The sequence below is a fragment of the Ciona robusta genome, chromosome 7 (assembly GCF_009617815.1).
Source record: "Ciona robusta chromosome 7, ASM961781v2".
Classification (NCBI taxonomy): Eukaryota; Metazoa; Chordata; class Ascidiacea; order Phlebobranchia; family Cionidae; genus Ciona; species Ciona robusta.
The window spans coordinates 2,435,520-2,460,915 of NC_143241.1; the positions used below are offsets into that span (position 1 = coordinate 2,435,520).

The window sequence follows — 25,396 nt, forward strand, 5'->3', positions numbered from 1 at the left end:
GTTGCTATTTCCACCTCAGGATTAAGGTCTTATTATTCTGTAAAGCAGTAGACATGGTTGCGTCTTTTTCACTCGTAAGTGATTGACTGATGTTAAACAGGACCAAACTCCGCTATGCACCAGCGCGACCTGCCCTTTTGACATTGGACACCCGAAACCCCATGATTTAATCCAGATTACGTGGAGAGAACCTTTCCAGACATGACTTAACTTTTGGTACACAGACTCGACAGTACAGTAGAACCAGGCAGCCGTGCAAGTGCTGCTCTATGCGTACGAGGTAAGGAGAGAAATCGCTGTTATTGAAGTTTACAAGTTGGTGAGAACGCTTCTCTGTTGAGCGATTACGTAACGAAGACGTTTTTTTTCATTCCGCTACGTTTATAAGCCGCGCTACGAGGCGACGACCCTCAGAGCTTAGTCGCAGGTGCTCGGCTAAGGCGGTAACAAAAAGACTGACATTAACAATAGACAGAAGTAATATACATCAAAAAGTTCATATTCGAACACTTTTTAAAAGAATAAAACGATCCTAGTTTTAGGGCAGGTAAAAATGTTAAGGTTATCTAAATAATTAAAAGGTTTTAGAGCGTTTTTACATCAGAACAGAATATGGTTAAACAGGGTAATAAGTTTGTCTGTGTCAAACAGTCACTGCGCGTGTGTTGTATTATTACATTGCGTTTAAATTTAGCTATGTTTTTATTAGAACTGTTATACCTTTTTATCGGGGCGGTGTGTAGAAATAATGTGGTATAACACATCGGCAATTTTGTTTTTCCTAACCCGAGAAAAATCACCCAACTCCCGCCATTTCCAAAAACATTACTCGATAACTGAAAAATTCATAATTCATTTTTTTTTTGACAGAGATTTATATTAGCTGGATGTTTTAATGGAAATTAAACAACGATATGGGAATGCCACAAGAATACGGGAAACCAGTTAATCTGCTCAGGTCAGAAATCAATTACAATATTACAGACATACTTAATATGCAAATAAACTATTAGTCGGAATTTACAAAAATAATTTTTTTTTCGTTTCAGATACGCAAGCCAGCTGTCAATCATCCTAAGTTTATTGCTTGTCAATCAAACAGCGAGGGGAATATTTTTAGGCACCGGTAAGTTTCACGAGTGATCTTAGCCGCACGTATGCGTGTAAAAGCAGCCACCATTGTGTGCATAATATTACGGTTTTTGGAAACGAAGAGCTGTTTTTATTTTGGCCTGAAATAAACGTGATTGACAAGCGTACAATTATAGCGTTTTCGGCCATTTAACCCTTCACAGTAACGCTGTTGTAGAAAACTTTGCAAGCTTGATGTGCATTTTATCTTTAGGCAGCGATCTTTTATTGCCAAGATCTACGAGCAAACTCCGCGAAGTTTCAAAACTCGTGCGGTTGAAATTAGATCTTGTAATCGGCGATATGAAAATTCCGGACTGCCTTAAGATTTTATAAGCGCGCGCACCTGTTCGGGTTGCTGCGCGTGTCAGGCTGCGATGCGGACTTTGCAGCTTTTATGAGTTAATTGAATGGATCGGATCTCATTTATCAGATATTCAGCATTATGCCTGACGGAATGACAGCTTTTGTGAGACCAGCGGTTTTTCGCTTTTGTTCGGCGGACATAGAACGCAAACTGGGTTGATTGATTTCGTCTGAATTCGACTTGCAATTGTGAAAAATCCTGCGAAAACTTCCTTAATCGTGAGATGTCTAGACAAGCTCAAACATCGAGCGACTTTTCCCGGTAGGCGGGTGCCGAAAATGAGGGTTGTTCGCCGCGAATTATAACGACAAATGGTGTTTAGACTAACAGCGGTGACGTTGAACGTTATGCTCGTTAAAGTCAAACGGGATTATGTTTACTCAAAAGATTTGGCTGTCGTGGCCACAGAGTGCTGAGCCGTGAACCCTGCGTTATCTGAGTGATTCGTCACGCGCAGGTGAACACGTGCAGCTGAGCTGATGACGGTAAGTCAACAGGCGCGATCGAGCGTAACGAAAACAAAAACCGATCATCTATGACGGCGCGAATGACTGTTTACGAAAGCAAGAATCTTGATTGTGTACTTGGCATTATTCGGGAGGCCTTCGCATGCCACTCCACGCAAACGGCATCCATGTTAATTGGATTCCAGCAGCGAAGTCAAAACACTCGACATTTTCGAAAGATAAACTCTCATGCGATCAGTTTTCCAAGCACGCCACAGCGGAACAAATTCAGCTGTAATACAAAACAGCGTAACTCTTTAGGTGTCGGATGACGCTTCAATTTACAAAAATATTTTAATTTTTACTGATTGTGTACCTGAAATTAATGCACTGCGCATTAAAACATCGTTATGACCGAAAACGCGTTTAAGAGACTTTTTACACACGAGTTTTCGCAAGCACGTATACAAATATTTACTTCTTCAAAGCGTAAATCTTCATTAAAGAAATCTTAAAGTAATGAAAATGTTGTTTGAAATTTCAGCAGGGAGTTGTACGTGGGAGAATGTAAATCATGAATGGACGGAGTCGGAAGTTGACGGTTGTAAGACATGCAAGTGTACGATACTGGATGGTGATCTGTTCGAAGAATGTAGAACGTAAGAGCATTTTATTTCAGCTTGGCCAAATGCATGTCATAAAATTTGTTGAAAAAATTATAGGAAAATGTGTTATAACGTAATGGTGTTACTTTAAACGGGAGTTGTGTAAGAGTTAGAATGAACTATGCCTGTGACGTGAGCATAATTTAAATAAATCAAAAGCGCAGCATAACCATACATTTATTGTTTGATGTATAGTAAGATGGGGGGAAAATGGGACACCTTTTCATTCTATTTTCTCATCCCATTTGGTAGTAAACAAAGAACATTCAAAGAATTATTAAACCGTATCCTCACGACTTCCTTAGACCGTTGTTAATTGTTTAAAACACGATCATGATATTTGGACATTATGTGTTAAAGGTGTCCCATCTTCCCCCATCCTACTATATAGTCGTAATAGCTAAGCCTTGTAACTCACACCGTAAGAACGAAGACGAATTCTATGCTGTCGATTAATATAATAGGAGTGTTCAGTGGTAGTTTATATGAATGTGTTGAAAGAAACTAAGGCGGGATTTGCCGACACGATATTAAATACTCATCTCACAATTTGTTTGGTCGCACGTCGCGTAAGGTCCTTTGGCGGAATGCGGGTTTCGGGCAAATGCAAATACCTTGCTTTCGTAGGTGCGACTTGCTTGCGATTTTGAAAGCGTAAACTTGGGACTTGACTATGGAGACGAAAAGCCTTTACCAGCTTTTGGAATTCCGGCGGTTTAAGCAACAGAAAAGGCATTTCCGGCGTTCGGGGGCTTAAGAAAATATTTTCCGTTGAACGCACTTGTCCTTCGTGTAGACAACACACGATTGCATTCAAACTGGTTGTTAGTTTTATGGTAATATCAAAGTTGTCACACGTGAACGTAAAACACGCGGCATGAAAAAAATCAATTCACATGCGGCGCATAGGTATATAGGAGCAGAGTTCGGGGTCGCCTTTTACGAGCCAATGCAGAGACTAGAATGCTTCTTTGTTCGGTCACAAGGCGGCCCATTGTCCCGCGGAAGCCAGGCGGAGCTGTCAGGGACACCGTGAAGTTTTATTGACGGTTTTTGGTCGGCCGATTATTGGCAAATGCTTAACTACCTTGGCCACTGCAATGTTTGCTCAATGCTCGAAAACACGGACGCTTTTCTAATCCGCGCGATTTAATTCGAAGCTGTTTGAAGTGGAGGTCGCGAGGTGTTTGTTTAATCGCCATCTCTCGTTATGCGAAGATGCACTAACAAAGCCAGTCTTGTGCGCAAAACAATAGCCGAGAATTAATGTTCGTTCCCGGCGAAACTGTTTGCTCACGTAAATAAACAAGTCGTAAAGTCGAGCTGGTAAGTACATCGGACAAGAAGACGTTTGTTTCGCCGGCTATTCGGCCGCGAAATGCCGCCCGAATTCCTTAGGCCCCGATACTTCATTAACGCAGAAATTAAAGGCAAACACAAATGCGATATAAGCACGGTTCGAACGACAAAAGCTACTGATAAGTCGCAGTGATTGAACACTTGGAATATAGCGTATTCGATACCGCTAACAAACCGTGCGCTTGTTACCCAAAACTCTTATCGGCCGGAATGCTTACCGAGCTGCACAGCAGGACAATACATTCAAGAAACATCCACTTAGTCTGTTTGCTAAAGCAATATTGTGGCGTTGTTCGTAAACAAACGAACGAACGCCTTAAAAACCACTTGAAGTAAATTTGAGATAAAATTCCTGTGTCATTGAGTTGTTTAACCCGTCCCTGAACTTAGAATATTGCGTGGAAATTTGACCAGAGGAAGGGCGAACAAAGACAGTACGGTTAAAATTGTCATATGCCGAGAAATTCAATTATTTTCTCACCTCCGTCATTGATTTGTCTGAGCGTTATTGTGGTCTGTGGTAACGCATACGCAAGCGTGTGGTTTAAGATCTATATGTGTATTCCCATGGGATGCATTAAAGCATATTCATAGCACCATGTCCGACACGAGTGTCTGATGTAATTTCACACGATCATCTTTTTATTGCCAGGGTTATGCGACCAACTGCTTGGCCGTCCGAGTGCGACCGGATCAGAAGAGGATGCGAGTACATCATCCGGATGAAGAGCAACCCGAATAAGGTGTGTCCTGGCTGGGCGTTCACAAGCTACATCTACTGGGTCCGGGTATCCGGTTATTCGTGGGACAACGGGGTTAGAGTGGATGGAACTCCAAGGAGGGTGGTGTCAGAACCTCACCCTGACTTTGACGATAGTCAGTCGACGGTCGTGCTGGTCCCATCCCGCCCTGGGATTGCGACTGGACCGACGGACCAGACATCAATGGTTCCGCTAAACACTACAGCAGCGGTGGTACAGATAGTCTCGCCTTCCCCGGTCGAACCTTCGCGACCGAGAAAGAAGCTCCGCTGTCGGAAAAGACGAAAATCAAAACGATGTCGGAATAAGAATAAGAAAAATAAAAGGCGTAAAAAAGGGAAGAGGAAGAAGAGCAAAAAGAGCAACCGTACAGCAGGTCTTTTGGGCAAGCGATCGGCGCCGGACGTTTCCACGTGATCGTCGAATTCATCTTATATACCAAACAAACTTCTACCTTTAATCTCAAACACACGGTACCTTAACGTTAAAGTTCATGTGGTGGAGGCGGCCTGACGGCGGATATAAGCGCCATTTTTCAATAACCGAGCATTGCGAAGAAGTTCGTGCTTATAGAGTATAAATTTATTCGCCCATTCGCCGAAATAACCACTGTGGACTCGCTTGCTTTATTTCTGTCAGTATTCAACCGTTTAGTAGCTGTACATCTCCTTTCGAAGTGACTCATATAGTAAATCCAAGCGACCTATATTTAAAGTGTGTATCAGCAGTCACGCTGCTTTAATATACACCCATGTATACATAAAACCTTTCAAACGCGCCCTTCAAAAACCATGTTGTAAGTTCATTTCTATTTCAGCTAATCCCTCTTTCCGCTTAAAACCCTCAAGCCCATGCTTTCAAAGCGCCAGTAATTCGGATGTGATTACAGGCGTGGACTGTACCCAGTGAATAACGCATCAGTAGTATGATCCATTCAGCCATAGGGTTTATAGATGGCACCTATATTTGGATCAGTCGGGGCAATATTGGGTTCAAATCTTAAGATGGCACGGGTTCTTTCGGATTTAGAATGTCAGCTTTGGAAGGGACTGGGGTTATTGGGAAAAGTTACAAGATACTCTTATCGTGTCAGTATACATTTTTATGTGTGTTTTGTGCTATGCCTATTTTGCTCTATATAAGATGTGCCCAACAGACCTACGTTAAGTTATATCGGCAATCATTTTGAAGACAATGGGTGCAATGTTTCGCTGCAGTGGCGAAGGATCCGTTCTCTGTTTGATTTTTCAACCCTCACCGCCCGTGATTTAACCGTATATTGTTTGAGTCGCTATTCCCCGCTTGTAAAGTTGGCGAGCTGTGTAAATAAAAGTTTGAGAACCTGTATTCTGTGCTTGTGATTAGCCTTTCAGTAAAGGCAGGACAATCGTCTCTAACAATTCAATGATATTAGGCAGAGATATTTACCTTCGTTGTTGGGAGAAATGGGTCCCAGTTATAATAAAGCTATACGGGTATTACAACATAAAATTCATACCTGCCCGCTACATGAGCCGGATTTATGGGAGAGCCTCTCCAGCAACAGAGATTTTGTTTGTGAACATAGGAAGTAATAAATAAATCGCATGGTAGCTTTATAATACCAACCCTGCCATCTAGTCTGATTTACAAGGGCAAAAGCACAGGTGGTGTACACTCTACCGCAGTTGCTAAGCTGAGACAACAAAAATAATTCAAACTGATTATAAAATACGGCAGGGTATATAAGACTGCATCTAATAAGGGCATCTGTTATAAGTTATACTCTGTTCTGATTTTCTTTAAAGCCGTCGAGTTTACATTAGATTAGGGAAAACAGTAAAACACATAGTAGTATGGGGGAAGATGGGACAACTTTTATTCTATTTTCTTGTCCCATTTGGTAGCAAACAAAAAACATTCAAAGAAATGTAAAACCGTTTCCTCACGACTCTTCGGCCGTTGTTAATTGTTTAAAACACGATCAGGATATTTGAATATTATGTGATAAAGGTGTCCCGTCTTCCCCAACCCTCCCGTACGTTTTAAAAAGTTGTCATGTTCACAAATAAGGAATTCAAGTAAATTTAAGATTCGAATGCGGAAATGAATACTTTTCTCGGATAAATCCTGCAAAGACCACAATTCATAAGATGACAACATTTATCGTTTGTTTATAAATTCGAAACCAGACAGTCAAAACAACAAAATGGTTCCTCTGCCGAAACAGACGAAACAATGTCATTGTTTAGCTTACGTCATACAATGTTATGACGACGGTGAAAATTCGGGGCAATGAGTAACACTTCCTTTTGTAAAGATATATCCACAAAAGTGTTACCACCAAAACGAGCGGAAATTTTCGAACAAGAACGACCATTATCAAGTCTTCAGTTTGAGGTCAAAATGTGTGTTTTTTCATCAACAATTTTGACGCGTTTTCGTCCGGATTACAGTATCCAATGTCACTTTACAAACCGAAAATTAGATTTTCGCGATTAATTAGCAGAACCACTCACAATTAGTGTATAGGGTGGTCCGGGTGGGATGTCGGCTTTTATTTGTCGGTAATCTGATTACGTCAAACGAATTTTCAATTCAGTTGAAAAAGCAGAACCAAAAAGCAAACAGATACGGAAACGTAAACGGTCTGCTAGATAACGTTTGTTTACATATTACAATGCTGTGACAGAAAACCCCAACCCCTGACGTCACCCGCTTCTGTTTTAGACTCCGCCGCAGCTGATATTTTAAGCTTACGTCGTTTTCTAAATTGGTACCCTGGTGTAAACTGCAACAGGTGACCCATTGTCCAGGTGGGGTTGAAGAGTGATGCCAGATGCTTATTTTCGTTGACTCGTTTCACTAACATTTTAAAAGTACATAAAACACGGCAATTTTGAACGAAGAATCAATACTCAAGCTGTCCGTCAGCCCTGTGAAGTGGGGTCCTGTCGAGAGTTTGTTTTTATTTATCCTTTCCGAACGATAACCCAAGCGGATTGTACGTGTCAAATAATAGAGATTTACGGCGGATTTTGGCAGCGCCATTTGAAATCCTCTTGGGTGACGCTCTTCGTGATTTTAACAAATTTTCGCTAGTGAGCGTTGCCGAACAAAAGAGCCAGCTTCGTTTCAATTCTATTATCGCAAGCCGGGGCATTCACGCGGAACTAATATGGGCGATTACGTCAGCGTTAAACAGCAGTTGCCCCATTCAAGCTCGTTTCCTTGTCAAGGCAATTAGAATCCTTCACCTTCTAATACCCATGCAGCTAATACGCTGCGCGAATCTGGGCTAAGCAAAAGCGTGGAAACAAAGACGAAACTAGCCACAGTAATTGTCTTAAGAAAGCGTGCCAGAAACCCGGCTAAGCTAACAGCGCCAAGACCCAGTAGCAGCTCCTGTTATAAAATTCAACCGATAAAAATGGGTTTTGCTTTTCGATGTCAAAAGTAGTCGTTGCCGAAAATACCGAATTAGTTTGCCGAACTTGACAAAAGCAATGTTATAATTTACCAGCACTGAACTACAGCTTTGCTGAATTGGGATAGCATTGTGTAGTACTTCTTAAAATGTTTATGCTTTCTTATCGTCGTATTTATATCTTCCGCATTGTTAAAGTTCCTTTGATATTTAGCGCCAAATTGGCTGGAAGCCACTTAAAGCAAGCTGGGGCCAGATCAAACCGGTAGCATACAAGTCTGTCCAGATTCCCACGGCACGAGCCTGCTGTCTAAGCCGATGACGGAGGCATATCATAAACCGATTCCAGGTTTTAGTCGGGCAGGCTTTCAGCAATATACGGAATGCCAGTTATGCGGGATCGCTTCGGCAAACATGCTTCGGATTTCGCGCACCGCTGCAAACACCTCGAGCAGTTTTCGACGATTCTTTAGCATTCCAAAATATGCCAAGAAATTTAAAAACTAGGTTCGTTAAGATTGGTGGTAAAGGTACTTCAGTTTTTTTAATCCTTAAATGCATCATAAGCTATACAGAGGGGGAGGGGGGTGATAATATTTTATGAGAGAACAACTGTGAGAATACTGTAATGATTTTTCGTTTATGATCAAATGCGTACCCGTAAAACGAGGTTTAAAAAAGGTTCTGTCGTACCCAGTGGCTCAACTAAACTGACCCCACCCTACTATATACTATACAGGCCCCTGTATGAATTGAACCGGAGATTGCGTTTTAATTAAAAACCTAAAACAAAGAAAACTTTTGTTACTAATTACTACTAACCTGCAGTGGATTAGACTTCACTTTAAACCGAGGTGAAAACATACACCAACAAAGTGAACCACGAAGTAGGTATTGGGCGATACAAAAACTCTCAGTTATTACAGAGATTTCGTAGTTCAGCCACTTAACCTAAAAAGCTATCTACACATAAGGACGTTGCGAGTTTCTCTTTAACTTTTTGTTGGTAAAGGTGTAATCAAGCAGAATGAAAAACAATATTATGGTAAATCAAGATCACAACACCTACAAGAAGGTGTGAGGGTGAGTAACAAAGTAAGATGAGGGTGTATGGGTATATAGCAGTTGGTTTTTCACGAAACTGAAAACAGTGTAAATATATTCGAATGTAAAGTTATACAGAACTCATATAAACAAGAAATTATAAAAAAAACGGCGAATTTTAACTTCAATGAAGGCGAAAGATGAAAATTGCACATGTATGTAAGCGGAACTGATCAAGCTATAATTAGACATTAATTAGAACAAAATGACGTCACTTTTCGGTAGCTTCAGTTATTTTAATGCACAAGTCACCGCCGATAGTCATCGCGTATTGCTTGCACAGTTGCTCGATCGTTTTTTCCCGTTCGGCGTAATCGCGGAATTCGAGGGACCATGATGTCATACAGGAAGAGATAGTGACGTCATACCCGCTGACGTCACATACCTCGATGCCCGCCACGTCGTGAGGCGAGATGGCGTCTATGATGCGATATGACGGTGTTTCAGTAAAGAGAAAACAATATTCGGCTGTAATAGCCAAAACCGATGGCTATTTTGGGGGGAATATTTGGAGACAAGACGTCGGTTTGTGGCGACATATGATCGGTCATTGTGTTGCTATCAAGACTAATGCGGTTGCTTTGCACAGCGCTACTACTGGAAACAGGTGCGAGAACATCGAGATATTTCGATTGCTCTCCGCCGGGAAACAAAGGGTCGATGCCGGCGGGAGTTCGCAGCCAAGCCGATGTGTAGAACACCATCGATGTACACTGCTCGCGGTACGGCCCGAGGTACTCGGCGAAGGAGTTCTCGAGCTGGCTCACGGTTCTCTCGTTGGTAAAAACGAAGCGGACCTTACCCGGCTGGTATTCAAAGTCACGACCCTCGGATTTCGCCGCAAGAAAACTTCTGCAAAAACAAACTTAAAATAAAGGAAAATCCATACACAAAAACGCATTTAAAATACCAAGGGTATTTAAATAATGTACTAACCGCTCGTCCACACCGTACGCAGCCAGCAAGCCTCTAATTAGCAGGTCATTTATAGAAGTGCTTCGTGTCAGTAGTTTGATAAAGTTGCCGCTACTCAGATCTTTAATTTCAAGCGAAAGGTTTGACAAACCAAGAGATACCTGCGAATCAAACGTGTTATATTTTAATCGTTGTGGTGGCGTGTATTAAAGTATCTTGCCTGCTTTAGGCCGTTTGTCAAGGAAAATGTGTCTTTCTTTAAGTATGAAAGAGATTTTTCAGCTTGGAATGCTTTAAAATTTAAGCTCCTGTGGTGATCTGGTTCGAGCGGGTTTTCCCGGTCGTCATACACAATGTGGAAAGCCTTTGAACTGATGAAGACGCATGAAGTGGGATTGGAGTCCGAGTCCTCTTGTGTGATGGTGTTGCACCAAGTGATGTGGAGCAGCTCTTCGTCTTCCAGCATCACTGAGCTCCGGAAGTAGCGGAGGAGAGCGGACTTCGGCTGATGCGAGAGATGCAGCATGGCAGGTGAGGAAAGCTTCATGTTTAGAAGAGGAGCAGTGGTGAAGCGACGGTGATGCTGTCTTCCGGAAGAAGTCCTTCGGGAGTAAGGAGACACTGTGGCCGTATTTTGCGCTAGACTCGGGTCCGATAAACGAGAGATCAAATTCCGTGCCGGGTTTTCCCGGTTTTGAATTGCTTTGTTCATTAACGATGCTGGGTCTTCAAATGGAACGATGGGTTTCAGAGGGGTGAGGGTAGGGGTTAGTGCTGGGGATAGAGGGGGGAATGTCCCTGTTGACCTACTGCGGGTATGCGAGGGGCTGATTCGAATAGGGGATTTTCGGGACATGGGGCTCGTGGTTGAGATGGGTTTAAAGGGGGAATTAGGGGCGTTATGGGGTTTGAGGGTTCAGGAAAAGGGGGGGTTTGGGTGGTTACTGAATTCGAGATGTTTGTATTAGTACGAGCATTTTCTGTTTTGAACGTGTTTGTATCACGCATGGTCTGTGTTTCGTCAACCATGGTCGTAGTTGGTGCATTTACTTGCGTGTTAGACGTATCCACGTTTGTCGGGATAACAGAATCAGGATGTATTGGTTCCCGGTCAAGTAATAAATTAATATTATCTGATGCTTTAATACACACAGGGTCGGTTTTTAGTTCTTGAACTAAAGAAGAAGCTTCTGCCATTGGCACAGGGTGTAAGGTATCGTCTGGTAGAGACGGGAATAAGGTGTCGGATTCAGATATTAGATCCACGGTCGGTGTTCCAAGATCTGACATTTCTTCTTCTTTGGCGAGTGGTGCTTTGCTGGGTGGTGCGATTTCTGAAAGGTCTGGACCAGGGTCAGATATTTCGGGGATTGCTTGTGGGCTGTTTATAGTTTCTGTTGCTAACGGTGTAGTAGTTACGTTGTCTAGTTCTGGCTTCGCGGAGAAATTGATATGCGTATTGTCCGATGAATCGGAATCTGAAAGGAAATACAAAACAGTCGTAAGACTCGTTACTAGCATCTAATAAAAATAAAATTTTAAATAATGATAAAGGTGGTGTAAAAAAAAGTATGCAGTTGTGGTATGTTGTATAGTAGGGTGGGGGAAGATGGGACACCGTTTCGTCCTATTTTCTTGTCCCATGTGGCAGTAAACAAAGAACGTTCAAAAAATTACAAAACCGTATCTTCGCGACTTCCATAGACCGTTATTATTTTTTTAAAACACGATCCGTATATTTGAATATTATGTGCTAAAGGTGTCCCATCTTCCCCTACAGTACTCCACAACCCAAGTGTCTTTTTACAACTGTCGTTTTCTACTATACCATGCATTTTAACCTTGCGCACTTATTTTTTAATCTTTGTTACACTACGATCGAAGAGAGAAAAAAAGTTCCGGAATTAAGTCAGAGCATCGTTATATTTTCGTAAGTTGCTAGAGTGGGCCTTGAACTAGCAATATCTAGATAAGAGTGTAAACAGGATGAAATATAACTTTATTTTTACCTTCTGCTTTTTCTTCAGGATTGCTGCTTGACATGAGCTTCGGTTCTGGTGTTGGCAATACAGACGGAGGTGTTTCTTGTGAGAAATCTGAGGCGAACGGTTTCGTAACCAAGCCACTCTCAATGCTGGAGCTACTGGCTGTCTGTTGTGGGGTATTGGGGTGCGGCAAAGGTGCTGTGTAAAATATGAATGAATGTAACTTATTTATCTTCGTGTGGCGGATAAAGCACATTTGTTATAAGTCATATAACGCCGGTGTTCTGTTTCCTATACACCTCATGCCCGCTTACGAGAGTTACCACGTAGTTAACTTTTTGATTAATTGTATATTTTGTTTTTATGTATGGCTGTAAATATAGGCAACCTATTGGTGACCACTAGGTTGGAACACCTATCTTTCCCAAGTACACATACGCCCACAATGATAGCAGCGACGATCCTAGAGGCGGGCGCGCTAACTATTGTGCCACGCCGCCGGACAAAGGTAATTGGTATAGAGTTGGAAACTGGTTACCAGGGCTTGAACTGTTATGACCCTATTATTGTTACACGAGTAAGGTGATATGGGGGGCTTTAGTCGATGGGTTAAGGGTTAGGAGTCCTGGGGTCTACTTTATACCTATTTATAGTGAAACGGGCAGTTTATAGTTTCTGGAATAACATAAGCGTTTATTCATAGCATAGTCAGCTTTGAAGTGGTTTTCGAAAAATTGTAAAGAATATTTGAACGCATTTTAAGCTGACAGTGGTTCTCTTAACCAATCAAAACCTTCACAAAAGGAGGCGTGAACCTGACCCGCTGCTGATACTACGATCAATCACGGCCGTAGTTGACAGCCACCGCCTAACGTAAGGCGGTATTTTCGAAGTGGTAAGCCAAGGTAGTGGGGCGGTGGATAAGTTGCCGCGGAAGGCAGAGAGTTAACGATGTCTTCGCGGTGGTAGTCGTAATGACACTTCTCTGGTGCAAATTGCGCGCGCTTAAGCTCGCCTTTGGCAACAGCGACAAAAGGAAAGGAATGGCCCAAGTGTTTTGCCTTTCAAGAATGTGAACGGGTTGGAAACGAGGCGTCCCGATAAACGAGAACCAGGTGAAACAGGTTAATACCGGTTTCAAAGCAGCGATGGAATGCCGAGTACGGGTTTTGTATTTTTAAGTTTTGGCTTGCGGATTTCAAAACACACCGGCTACACGCGATAAACAAGATGGACTGTCGCGGAGAAAGCTATTTGGTATTTGCTTTGTTTGGTTGATAGAGTTTCACGGCATCGTACGGGCCAATGACAAAATCGAAACTATATTGAAAGCAAAACAGACCTAACCTCTCAATTCCGATTTAACATGTACATGGTAAAGAGTAGGCAGAAGCGAGGCTCAGTGTTGTGGCATGTTGATCAATTTAACATGTTCCACCAACAACGGTGGTCGGTTGGAATGCGTGAAACAGCGTGGGCGACTTTAAATAGTCGCCAAATCCATTTTAGCGACGTTTTAATGCGTCAGCACTTATAAAAAGCATAAATGGCGGTGTCGGGTATATATGAAATGCGGTGGGCGAAACTTGATGGTGTTTTCACATAAACAGATTACAATAACAATTATGTAGTAATATAGTATATAAAACTGGGATTTTAAAAGCGTCACGAGCTTAAGAGGGCGAGAGATTTGCAAAACAACTAAAAAACTCTAAAATTTTAAGGAATTCCCTATGCTGTTATATCATTATTTATTAGGCGTTAAAAAACGTTAAAAGTCAGGCGGTTTTTTCGCGTACTAAGTTTTCATTTAGTTTGGAAATGTGGCTACCAGTGCTGCGGCGTGGAGCTAAATTTAGACTTGACAGTATCATTACAGGATTACTAGATTACGGTGTGCGCTGCAAGCGAACCCATGCCTACCATGTTACGTCATAATCGCTCCATTGTGTTGCAGGAGGCGGAATTCGGGAGCCGGGTCGGACACACAAAACATTGGCATAGTTTTTGTAACAACTTTGTTTGGGTTAAAACGTCTTTTTCGGTTCGCCGGTCAGCAAGTATGGGGGTAACTATTTGCATTGGGTGCATAACCGTAATTAAAGGCAAACAATTCATTGTGTACTTTCTTGCTTAAAATATAGTTAACACATTCTTGCTTAAATATGAATTTATTTGCATACCATGCGCATGCGTGCTTATTTTGTTAACCGCGAAGTCGTAGCACCGTTGTTTTCAGTATGTTATCTCACATCGCTGGATTGGTAATGTATACATGCAACGTGATACCCTTAGCGTGTAGATAGCAGCCATGATTATAACCTAACTTGTGCAACGGTATGCATTGTTTTGCAAGGAGTTCTGTCCCAGCTCAGGCTACAGTTCTATTCTATATGGGTGAGGTACTACGTTGTAGCACGCTGGGGACCTTGGATTGAAGCATGAGTTGGCCCATTACCCCACAAGCTGCGGTGATTTATTTACGTATTTGTTTGTACATTATTTTGGAAAACTAATTGCAAATGAGAATTGGACCTTTTGGCTTTGGTATAAATAGATATGGGTTTGTTACGTCGCGCTGCGTCATGACTCACCTCTTGATGACGTCATAGTAGCTGAAAATGTGCTTAGGCGGTCAGGTGCTGACATCACTCCAGCAGATAACACCTGCAAGGATTAGCGACCTTTAAAGTATGTAATATTCCTGCTATTTCTACATGGTGTGTATTGTCAATATTTATAAGAGCGTTAGGCGGGGCTAAAATCTGTTCACTGTGTACTTTCATGCAGTGTCAGGCGCTACTGTGTTTAGGAGACACATTGGAATCAAAGCTCAGTGTGCCGAACACAGGACCTTGAGTTGGCCCAACACGATCGTTAGACACAAAATAAGGTTTTCGGTGTTTATTGTTGTATAGGGTACAACCCTGAACTATAGTTTGCGTGTGATATTGAAAGTACGGGAAGGTTTTCAGAAGGGAATTTGGAAAAAAATGGTAAAACTCGGTAGTGAGAGTTATTGCCTAACAAACAATGCGGGTTACGCGTAAGTGTTTTGGGGGAGAAAATTTGACAAAAACGTGATAAAAAGAGAAAAATCACCAATTTTCGAGGTACGTAGTTTCACTGGCAAAGAGCACTGACACCGGTTCGCGCTGCGGTTAATTCGTTGTGTATATTCGATCCTAATATGAATGACATTTCTGAATATCCGGTGCATTCGATACTGCCATAAACGGCGACGAACGAGGTGAAAAGCGGTACACGCGACCACAGCGCCGGGACGGTACATTCGTGTGCAATCCGCCGTTTGACCCGTCGGTGAAAAATCGTCGAATTAAGCCCCAGTTGACGTCACTAGCCCGAGCGGATTATAAGCGCGGCCCCGACCCGCGACGCCCCCGCCCGCCGACAGGGAAAACACAACTTCCCGCGGGCACGAGCACCGGGCCCGAGGCGGTGGGTGGCATTTTTTGGGACGTTGGGCCGGCGCACGTCCGTCGTTGCCTGGGCTAATGTATCGAAATTTCTCGCGATGCTGAAACGCTCACGCGGCGTAATGAGGCGCGAGCAACGATGGCTACTGGGGGTCATAAAAACAAAACAAAAGTCGGAGTTTAATCCTAAAAGCTTAAAAATGCGGCATGTTGGCTTAACATGGGTGGCCCGCGATGTGTGGCTGATGTAGGAATGACGCATACGGGGATACTGAACACCAAAATGGCCCTAAATGGAACTTGTCCTTGTATGCACCTGGAACACCACATGCTACTGATGATTCACAGAATACAAGCGATCTTACTTGGAAAATAACAGCAATTCCCTAATAAAGATATGCCGTACATTATTGGGAATTTAAAAAAATGGAAAAAATGAAAAAAATGAACGCCAATGTGTTAAGAAGGCGGCGAGTATATGCCTTGTTGTCCGTGTTTAACCACTCAAGACAATTTAAACACTTTCCGCTTGAAAAAAACTTTCCGCTTGAAGTTACGGAAGAGGTTCGCGACATGAACCGACGACCATTAGCGCCAGGTGTGCCAGGTTTCGCTGCGGCCTATACGCTCGTTTCATTTTGTCGGAAGCCAAATGGCAGGAATTTCCGTGCGCCTTGTTTTGCTAGTAAGGGATAGCGTTAAAGTGGATAGGGTAGCGACGGTATGTCAACAATTTGGCACCGCAGCATTGGCGACAAGCAATTACAAGATTCCTAGGTTCGCGCGCCGCTGGAAAAAAAACACCGTATAAAGGAACCGGAATCGGAGGTACAGCGACCGGTTGGCGATAGCGCCGCCTTGACAACTTATTAACGCAACGTAGATCCATAAAAGGAGTGCGTATATCGCGTTTTGTTTTGTTAAGGCCTGTAATTCGTAAAATCAGCCGTATCGCTTTTCGTCGAGTCGCTAATGCCGAAATTATACGTGAGCTTCGTAGCTTTCGAAGACGAGCAGCGATAACAACGAACAGCTGGCGAAGATATTATCGAGAGGCTGGTATATTATTACGTCACAGAGGCCCATCATTACGTCACAATTTGAGTCGCTCGGGAATGCGCAGAATTCGCTCAAAAGCGACAGGAACTGGAACGGGATCGAAATTCTGCCGTTTCAAAACACGCGACTGGCACAGGCACTTAATCTAATAATAACGTGGCTTGAATTTAATGTGTTGAGTGCCGACCGCAGGCAGGCGACACATTCGTTAGATAACAAGAGTTCTGGAGCGCCGTTTTACCAACCTGGTATCTCTGGAACGCAACCAAATTCCGGGTCGTCGCTATATTTGTACCCAGTGCCCGATCCGGTACCAACCCTGCGGTCGAATCCGTGCACCAAGATGTTTAATTGGTCGCCGCAGTGTCTCGAACCTGCCCGACGTGTAACGACCTGGTATATTCTTGGCGGTTTTCGCGCTCAATTTTCGCTCAGCCGACCGAGGTTCTACAGGTGACAGGTTAAAATGTTAATCTGACGATCCGCTTTGGGCCGCGAATTGGCAGGGAAATTATAGCCGCATTACAACGAAACAAAGAGCTCTGTTCGCTGCCATTGTGCAGTAATCAAACCAAAGTGGTTGCTGACACACGAGGTATTTGAAAATCGTCCAAAACCTGTAATTTCGTGCGCAATGGACGCTGATACCGCTGACAGCAAGTTTAAATCGATTAAACCGACTTAAACGTCTTGGAAAGTGATATAGCTGGTTAATCGAGATCAAAATGCGTGAAACACGCAATTTGCCGACAGCCGTAAAATGTCAACCAGAAATGTTCTGAGAAGAAAATTCGTTTAAATATGAAATATGACGTACCTGGTGCCTGCTTACTCTACGTGGGACTAATATTTTAGATATAGGACTCCCACTCCCAGGACTTGTCCCTCTATCAGTGTGGATTTGTCGGCCCTCCGACGCACGGCGTGACTGGGAACATACGGTTGTAATTATTGATTCACAAAGTTAAAAAACGAAAGTCTACTAACTCAGCTCTCTACTGTCGTCTAACGGCGAGCGTATTTTTTTTAAATATCGACTGGTACGCAGCCGTAATTTTTTTAACTTATCAAATCGCCCTGTTACGCTTTGATGACAACAAATTTCCATAATACCCACGTCGAAGCACCCGTTAAATCTAGTAAGACCTAACCACAGCGTTAGAGAGCGATTTGATTGGTTATAATGGTATAGACGAAAATAGCTACGTACCAGTTTGTATTTCATATATCGAATAACGGTAGGGCTTTACGAAAGTTACGAAAATAGAAAAAAAATATGTTTCCTACCTGTAGTATGGCGGAGAGTACGAATGACGTGTCTAGCTCTTTTTGTGATGATGTCACACCGTCCAGTAGAATCTCCCCCGCCCGTGTGCCGAACCTGGATAACGTCTTTGTGCGGTAATCTACTTCTTCAGATATAGGATTGGATTGGAGACTTAGCTTAGTAAGGCAGGGCAGCTTAGAAACGTGGTCGACTGATCGTATCTAGTGGACAGACAAACACAAGTATCTTAAGTTTATACATAGGTATTCTTGTATTACGGCTAAAATTTAAGGTGCATGCTAAAACCACATGTTTTTGACAATTTGTGGTTAAAAAGCAGTTTCGTAGGCTTCTAGTACGGTGGGGGAAGATGGGACACCTTTTCGTTTAGTTTTCTCTTTCCATTCGGTAGTAAACAAAAAACATTCAATGAATTATAAAACCGCATCCTCACGACTTCCACAGACCGTTGTTAATTGTTAAAAACATGATCAGGATATTTGTATATTCTGTGTTAAAGGTGTCCCATGTTCACCCACCCTACTATACATTGTTGCACATTGCAGTAACAGGTGCCTATAAACTCAGGGCAACAGTTGTTCTTTGTGCTTTAAGATAATGTATGGTGTCTGTATCAGTTGTATAACTGTGCTATGGTAAAACAACCTTCTTAACACCAAAAATTCTGTATAGTAATCTGTAAACTAGTTTAAGTTTAATTAATTATTATTACATAGGAAGCTTAAGACGTTTGTTTTAATCATTTTATTTGTTAAAAAAAGGAAGAATGTTTTATAATACCTCATTTATTTGATTCTCGGATAGGTCTAACACTTCTAGTGAATACATTTTCCCCAAACCTGAAAGGAAGAAAATAATATTACATTTAAAAACTTAAGTTAGTCTAAAAATGTCAAAATCTTAAACTTAAAAAAAACATTTTTGGAATTTTGTACAAAAAATATTCAAAAAAACAAACTGCATTTAAAATTAAAAAAGCAAAAACTTTTAAATTTGTGAGTTTTATGAATAAAAAATTTTACACCTCATTTGTAAATTTACCGTTTAAAGTAAAAAAAAAATCATTTTCTTTTTAACTATAATTAAAATGTTCTTACCTTCCAACGATTTGAGTTTATTACACGACAGATTGAGAGTTTTTACATTCCCAAGTTTAGCGTGTGCCAACTCTATCTCCGCTATCTCATTATTGCTTAGATCAAGAAACACAAGTTGGGAGAGATACTGGGAATATAGGGGTCCCTTTAAGTAGTGCATGTCTGCTAAGTCCACAATATTCACTACATAGTGGACGTAGTGAATATTGTGGACATAGCGGACATGCACTAATTAAAGGGACCGGCAATATAGAGAAAAACATGTTTTAGGTAGTAAATATAATAAAGTAATACAATATGGGTAATATTCCAAAGTATTTTTTTCCATGCATATTATAAATAGGATCAAAGACACAAAAGGCACAATGATATGGTACAGGTAGAACTAGAATTGTGAAACTGATTATACGTTTAAGTTTTGTTCTTTTGTAAATTAAAAGGGTGTTAAAAATTGTTACCAAATGCCGATAACAATAAGCGTTTACAAAATAAATTGTAAGAAGGAACGGATAAATCAAAACAACTTTTGTTTTGATTTTTGATGCATGTTGGTATGAGATTACCTGCAAGTTTTCAATTTTTGAAATTTTGTTTTTGCTCAGGTCAAGAAAATCCACCATAACCAGCAGTCTCTGCAATAAATAAACAAATTTTGCATTATATGCGGTAAATAATGTATTGTTGGGGTTTTGTCAATGAGGGCTTTTAATATACTGTTCTTTGGCAAAGGGGCGCTGTAAAACAGTTTGGGAAACACTGATCTAAACGAACACGTACCACTGAAATGTCAATATCTGAAATTTCATTTTCACTGAAGTCAGCTGTAACCAGTTTAGACCAGATTGAAGCGGGATCTACTTCACTAGTTGGAAGATTTTCATGAGCTTCCTCTATCAGAACACTCTGTTAGAGAAAAAATAGTTCGGGTTTTAAAAATACCAACATGATTAAGAAATTCAGCATTAAAATGATTTTTTTGCTGTATTTAAAAAAAGACGTTTTAAAATGCAGAGATATTTAGTTGCGCTTTCCTGTGAAACAATTTTTGTTCTGCAGTTTAGGTGATTAATACAGAGCAGAAAATTTCAAGGGTGCCCACCTACCCTGGCACCCAATTTCTAGCACCTATTTACATACCTGTATTGTAGTTAACGAGTGATGAATACTGAGTGTGTTAAGAGTCCTCCGAAGACAAGAGACGACTCTCACTTGCTCGGGACCGCACCGATCCATCGTCAACTGCTCCAAGGATCGGAAGAGAGAAAGATCAAAAGATAATTCTTGAGCAACGATGTTACTTTGTTTGATGTATCCTCTCTGGCATTGAATCTGTTCAATTATAAAAAAGAGGAAAAATAAATTGATGGCTTAAACATTGCACTCCCTTTTGTGTTTTATTTCATATGGGTGAGGTGTAAGAACATGGGTGAGGTGTGAGGTAACTTTTTAAACATCAAACAAATGTGATATATTCGCAAAAAATTAGTAAAAGTTTAGCTTGAAATGTTGCATGTCATGTAGTAGTCAGTTGGTAACTTTGTAACTGAATATCGTTCTAACATGCTGTTAATATAGGAGCTTTGTATCAGCAGAAATGCAAACTTAAAGCAGATGTGCTTTCTTAAACTCCAGTAAATATGCTTAAAGTTTTTACGACCAAATTTTGAACAAGTAGTCGCTGTCATAGTCGTCAAACATAAGGAACCTTATTGATTAATGAGGCAAACTAGAAATCGCAGTATATTTTTGCTCTACTTGTTTGTATAGGAACAGGGTAAAAAAGCTATTTTATGCTTAAAACTGCGGCACTAAAAGATAAATATAATCAAATGTCACCGCTGTTTCAAACGCTGAGGTTACATATTATTTCAGTTTACTAGGCCCCCCCTACCTTTTTGCTAATAGTCACAGTGCTTAGTTACATGCAAGATGCGTCACTTACATGTAAATGACGTAGCTTCTGCACAAAATCGAGCACATGACCAAAGTCGTACTCCGGGTTTTCAGCATCTGTAGAGAAATGAAACCATAATAAGTTAATATTTAACTTAACATGCAAGGATTGCAAGCTAAGCAGAATGTAAACATCATAAGCACAAAGGGTAATGCATATAATATTGTTTAGTGTTTACATTACATTGTTAACTACAGTCTATAAAATTCACCACGCATCACTGCAGCAACACAATTGCTCTGAAAGCTCAAGCGAAAACTGCAATTTGGTGCATGCCAGCTATTAAGGATGATATTTTATACTTAACAGAATTATGCATATTTTATATAACTTGAACATCCACAGTATGTTTTTTTCTACAGCAGCAATGCCAAATTAATGTTTCAATTGCTATTGAATGAATGTAACTTACTTGACCCTCGCGTGGCCGGAAACTGACAGTCGTTATCACACGGGTTTACCACCTCGTGCCAGCTTACGCGTTACAATGTATGTTACTTTGTGGGTGATTATTTTTTGGGGAGATTTTTTCATTTTTTTATGTATGACTGATAATTTGGACAACCCATTAGTGACCACTGGGTTGGAGCAATTGTCGTTAAGTGTCTTGCCCAAGGACACATACGCCCACAATGGTAGGAGCGACAGGCCTTGAACCCATTACCTAATGGTTACATGCATGCGCGCTTAACACTACGCCACGGCGCTGGACAAATTGCCCTGGAGATTTAATGAACTGATACTTACAGGTATTAATATATTTACATACATTATGAAATTAAAACACAATTATTGCTGTAAATTCTATGGATAAGTACACACGAATATAGTTTAATTAGTTGTACGCTTGCAAATGGTCCTTAAATATATTTTTCTTACCACTCTTTGGTTTTTCAGCAGTTAATCTTTGAGATATTGCCCATAACTGTAATGGAGTGAAGACATACATCTTCCCATGGGCAAGTACAGAATCTCCGATTGCAAATAACTCTTTGGCTAAATCTTGTGTAAGTCGTTTAACCTCCTATAATATATATATTCAATTTTTAGTACAAGCAGAATTCAAGAGGTTGACAGAGTAGTCGTATACAAAAAAAAAATATATATATATAACAAGGCAATTAGAACTCCACCCTTTTAAAAGCATTGTGGAAATATGATATTTAGTTCATTTTGTCCTAACTATTACAGTACGATGGGTCTGTGCCCTGTGGGGTAAGATGGGACACCTTTAGCACATAATATCTAAATATCCTGATCGTGTTTTAAACAATTAACAACCGGCTATGGTAGTCGCAAGTTTTATAATTCTTTGAATGTTTTTTGTATACTACTACTATGTCACCTTTGTATACATACATGTATAAGTTTGAATTTAAAGTTAGGAGAGGCAAAGATTAAATTTCACAGCGCAGAAAGAATAAACTTTGCAATTCCGTAGGTAGATACCAACTGTTGGGATTAAAATGAACATGACTAAACTTTTACCACCCCCATTCAAGTTACGTGGCTTGCCTTGGTCAAATTAAACAAAATTTAATGTTTTTTAGCCTTTATTTGACTAATAATAAAATTTATGTATTTGGTTTATAAAATTTACACATTATAGCATTATTTTTCCTTTAATCCAAACATATACTTACATAATGGTGAAAATCAAGAAAGACTCCAAGAGTTCTTGGAACACCTCCACTAAACTTCTGACTCATAAGAGTTTGAAGATACAACTCAAGTTCCTCCCTATAACAAAACAACATAATTTAAAAATATAATAAAACAACATAATTTAACGGTGCATGACATAAAATCTCAATTTCCTATTCCTAACTAAAGTAAAATGCACTAGGTACTTGGTGAAATTTTAAATGCGTATCTTATAGTATTGACTAGTGATTGTTGTAGGAGCAGAACAAAACATGTGTTAATGTTTTGTTGACTAAATTTTGACGCATCTTCAATAATAATGTTGCTTAAAAACAAAATTTTCATATAATACCATTATTAGGAATTTGAAAGAATGTATGCTTCCAAAATAAATAAATACTATTAAGAATTAAAATCAGGCTAGAGAAAACTTGAAAATTGTGAGGAATCTTCGTGAAAGCTGGCATCCTTGCTGCAAAGTCATCGTACCAGATGGTTATTTAATTTATTTCAATATTTTACACAGATTTGATTGTGCAACAGGTTTATCAATTGTATTATTTTGTTAATTTATGCATTAAATTGCCAGCATAGTAATACAGGATAGGATAATGCGGGTTATTTTATATTTTTAAAAAAATAAACCTCCGCTTGTCGATAAATGAAGTCGACATCTTTCCAATGATTTTCTTTGGAGGAAGAAGATTTTTCTCAAGATCAGGATTGTGGTTTCGAAGCTGAAAATATCAAAATATTAACCAAAGGATCGTGTATAATATGCCACAGATTGAAAAGTTTGTGGTTTGCAAACAAAATATTTTAAATATACATATATATATGTTTTACAGTTTTGTTTGCGCGGATTTTTACCCACCGATTCTTACTTTTATATGAAGTTTTTAATATTTGGATGATTTTTTTTCCAATTGGTAAAATTTTGCGCTAGGATTTGGTAAATATATTTTCGAATTGGTTAAATTTTGTGCATTCTTTTTAACAGGAATATACCCTTTTTGCATGGTAACTATTATGCATATGATTACTCGCAAATACAAAGTTAGCACGCATAACGCCGTAAGCGCGTTAGTTTGGTTGTTACTCTCATTATACGAGTAAAGTAAAATATGGTGGAAGGACAGTTGGACTTTTAGGAGCCTAATTTTTGGGGGTTATTTTTGTACTTTTTAGTTTGTATTAGCACCTTAGTGTTTCAGAAATTATATTATAAACATGATTTAGCATATATTGCGTTAAAATAAGCTAACTCAATGTTGATACGTGCATAAACCGATGAGCAAGCAAAATAAGGCCGTTAGCGAGTTACCAAATACCAACTTTATGCGCATCGGTATTCGCATAAACATTTACCATGCGAAAAGGGTAAAATACAAGTTATTTTAATATTCCATGCATATTTGCAACAGACATACAAGTTCAGAAAATATTTGCTCACCGCATTATGTAGCTTCCTAAATTCACTGTAACGATGTTTGGTCTTCCACATAAAGCCATTATGGTGAACTTCTATTGTATATTCCTGAATGAATGTTACTGAATAAGCTAATGAATATTAAAAATGCCATGCTGTATTACTTTACAATAGCAAAACTAAATTAAAAAATATGATACTTTTATATTGCAGAAACTCAGAAAGCTGGCATGGACAAAACTTTGGCACTAGTGAAGAATCTTCTGGTACTTGGTACATAGCAGAATAGGCTGGTGGAAAGTGTTAGCGGTTGGTGGTTAGTGGTTATAGGGGTCAGTAGTTAGTGGTTATAGGGGTTAGAGGTTAACAAATAGGGTGGGGGAAAGACTCTTCACTAGCACCAAAACTTTTAGTGCTTGTAACCAAAGTCAATAGATCATTATATTATTGTCATCTACCTAAGCTATGCCTAGATGCTTACCGTGTAATCCTCGACTTGCTCCACGGAGTTAATAAAGACTTGAGTTTCTGGTTTCAAATCCATGCCGATTCCGACATTCTTTAAATATTTGCTCACGAAAATCCTTAAGCAAATCTTTGTTAAGCACGTAAGTGGTCAAATAAATTATTTTTCGTCGAACAGGCATTGAGCACGTAAGTGATTAATCGTGCACAGAGCCATATAAATAGCAGAGCCATAAATAGTGAGTAGTCTTGTTTCGCAAACGGCAAATAAAACGCCAATTTGTGTCAAAATTAACACGGGTATATTGAAAAAACATATATTTCGAAAAATTGAAGGAAAACTTGAACAAGTTTAGAAAATGTAAAATCATCAAATTGCCTCCATTTTTCATTGTTTATACAAAAAGATTAAAATCACTCATTTCCACTCATTGGTTTTAATCTCTTTGGTTTATATAACATTAACAATTTAACGTTTTTAATTTGGTTTTAATCTCTTTGCTATGGTGGTAATAAAGAATTCGCCTGAAGAGACTGATTATGTTAGGTGTTTATAAGGCCTCAACGGTTAGCAGATAAGGTAGGAGCAACCAAGGAGGTTTGTTTGCTATAACTTGTTACTTAAAATTGTTTAGTTTTTTTTAGCCGATCTTATCTTGGTTTAATACTTTAACTATTGTTAAAATTAAACATGTTTGTTAATTCTGCCAATGACAAAAACTTTACGTCGTTTTAGAGACAAACCAACGAAAAATGAAAATGTATGCTGTATGGATAGATATGCTCAAATGTATAACCTAAAGGTTCCACCAAAGTTTGCCAAAACGATACGGCTTTAAAAAAACGCGTGAAAGGCTGTTTCGACAATGCATAGGATTTCCCAT

The 25,396-nt window shown here is 40.1% G+C and overlaps 2 protein-coding genes across 4 annotated transcripts; one reads left to right on the plus strand and one right to left on the minus strand.

The window, feature by feature from the left end:
- Positions 1-261: 261 nt before the first annotated feature.
- On the plus strand, positions 262-6,076 carry LOC149733691 (uncharacterized). The gene is made up of 5 exons (XM_089881440.1): positions 262-280; positions 871-958; positions 1,050-1,126; positions 2,489-2,603; positions 4,621-6,076. Exons 2-5 carry the CDS (start codon positions 915-917, stop codon positions 5,144-5,146), a joined length of 762 nt encoding a protein of 253 aa, XP_089737566.1. The 5' UTR covers positions 262-280; positions 871-914; the 3' UTR covers positions 5,147-6,076.
- A 3,044-nt stretch (positions 6,077-9,120) lies between these two features.
- Positions 9,121-24,714, minus strand: LOC149733692 (nischarin-like). Of its 3 annotated transcripts, none has more exons than XM_089881428.1 (18): positions 24,529-24,714; positions 24,072-24,155; positions 23,264-23,355; positions 22,618-22,714; positions 21,854-21,998; positions 20,963-21,030; positions 20,158-20,349; positions 19,798-19,923; positions 19,584-19,652; positions 19,021-19,147; positions 18,704-18,762; positions 17,923-18,123; positions 17,453-17,563; positions 14,734-14,806; positions 12,164-12,250; positions 10,375-11,632; positions 10,176-10,315; positions 9,121-10,091 (listed from the first exon to the last, which is right to left on the minus strand). In XM_089881428.1, exons 1-16 carry the CDS (start codon positions 24,589-24,591, stop codon positions 10,923-10,925), a joined length of 2,304 nt encoding a protein of 767 aa, XP_089737554.1. In that variant the 5' UTR covers positions 24,592-24,714; the 3' UTR covers positions 9,121-10,091; positions 10,176-10,315; positions 10,375-10,922. The 3 variants fall into 3 exon arrangements, with proteins under 3 accessions (XP_089737554.1, XP_089737553.1, XP_089737555.1); XM_089881427.1 differs by having other exon boundaries at positions 12,164-12,337; positions 24,529-24,712; XM_089881429.1 differs by lacking the exon at positions 12,164-12,250.
- Positions 24,715-25,396: the final 682 nt, after the last annotated feature.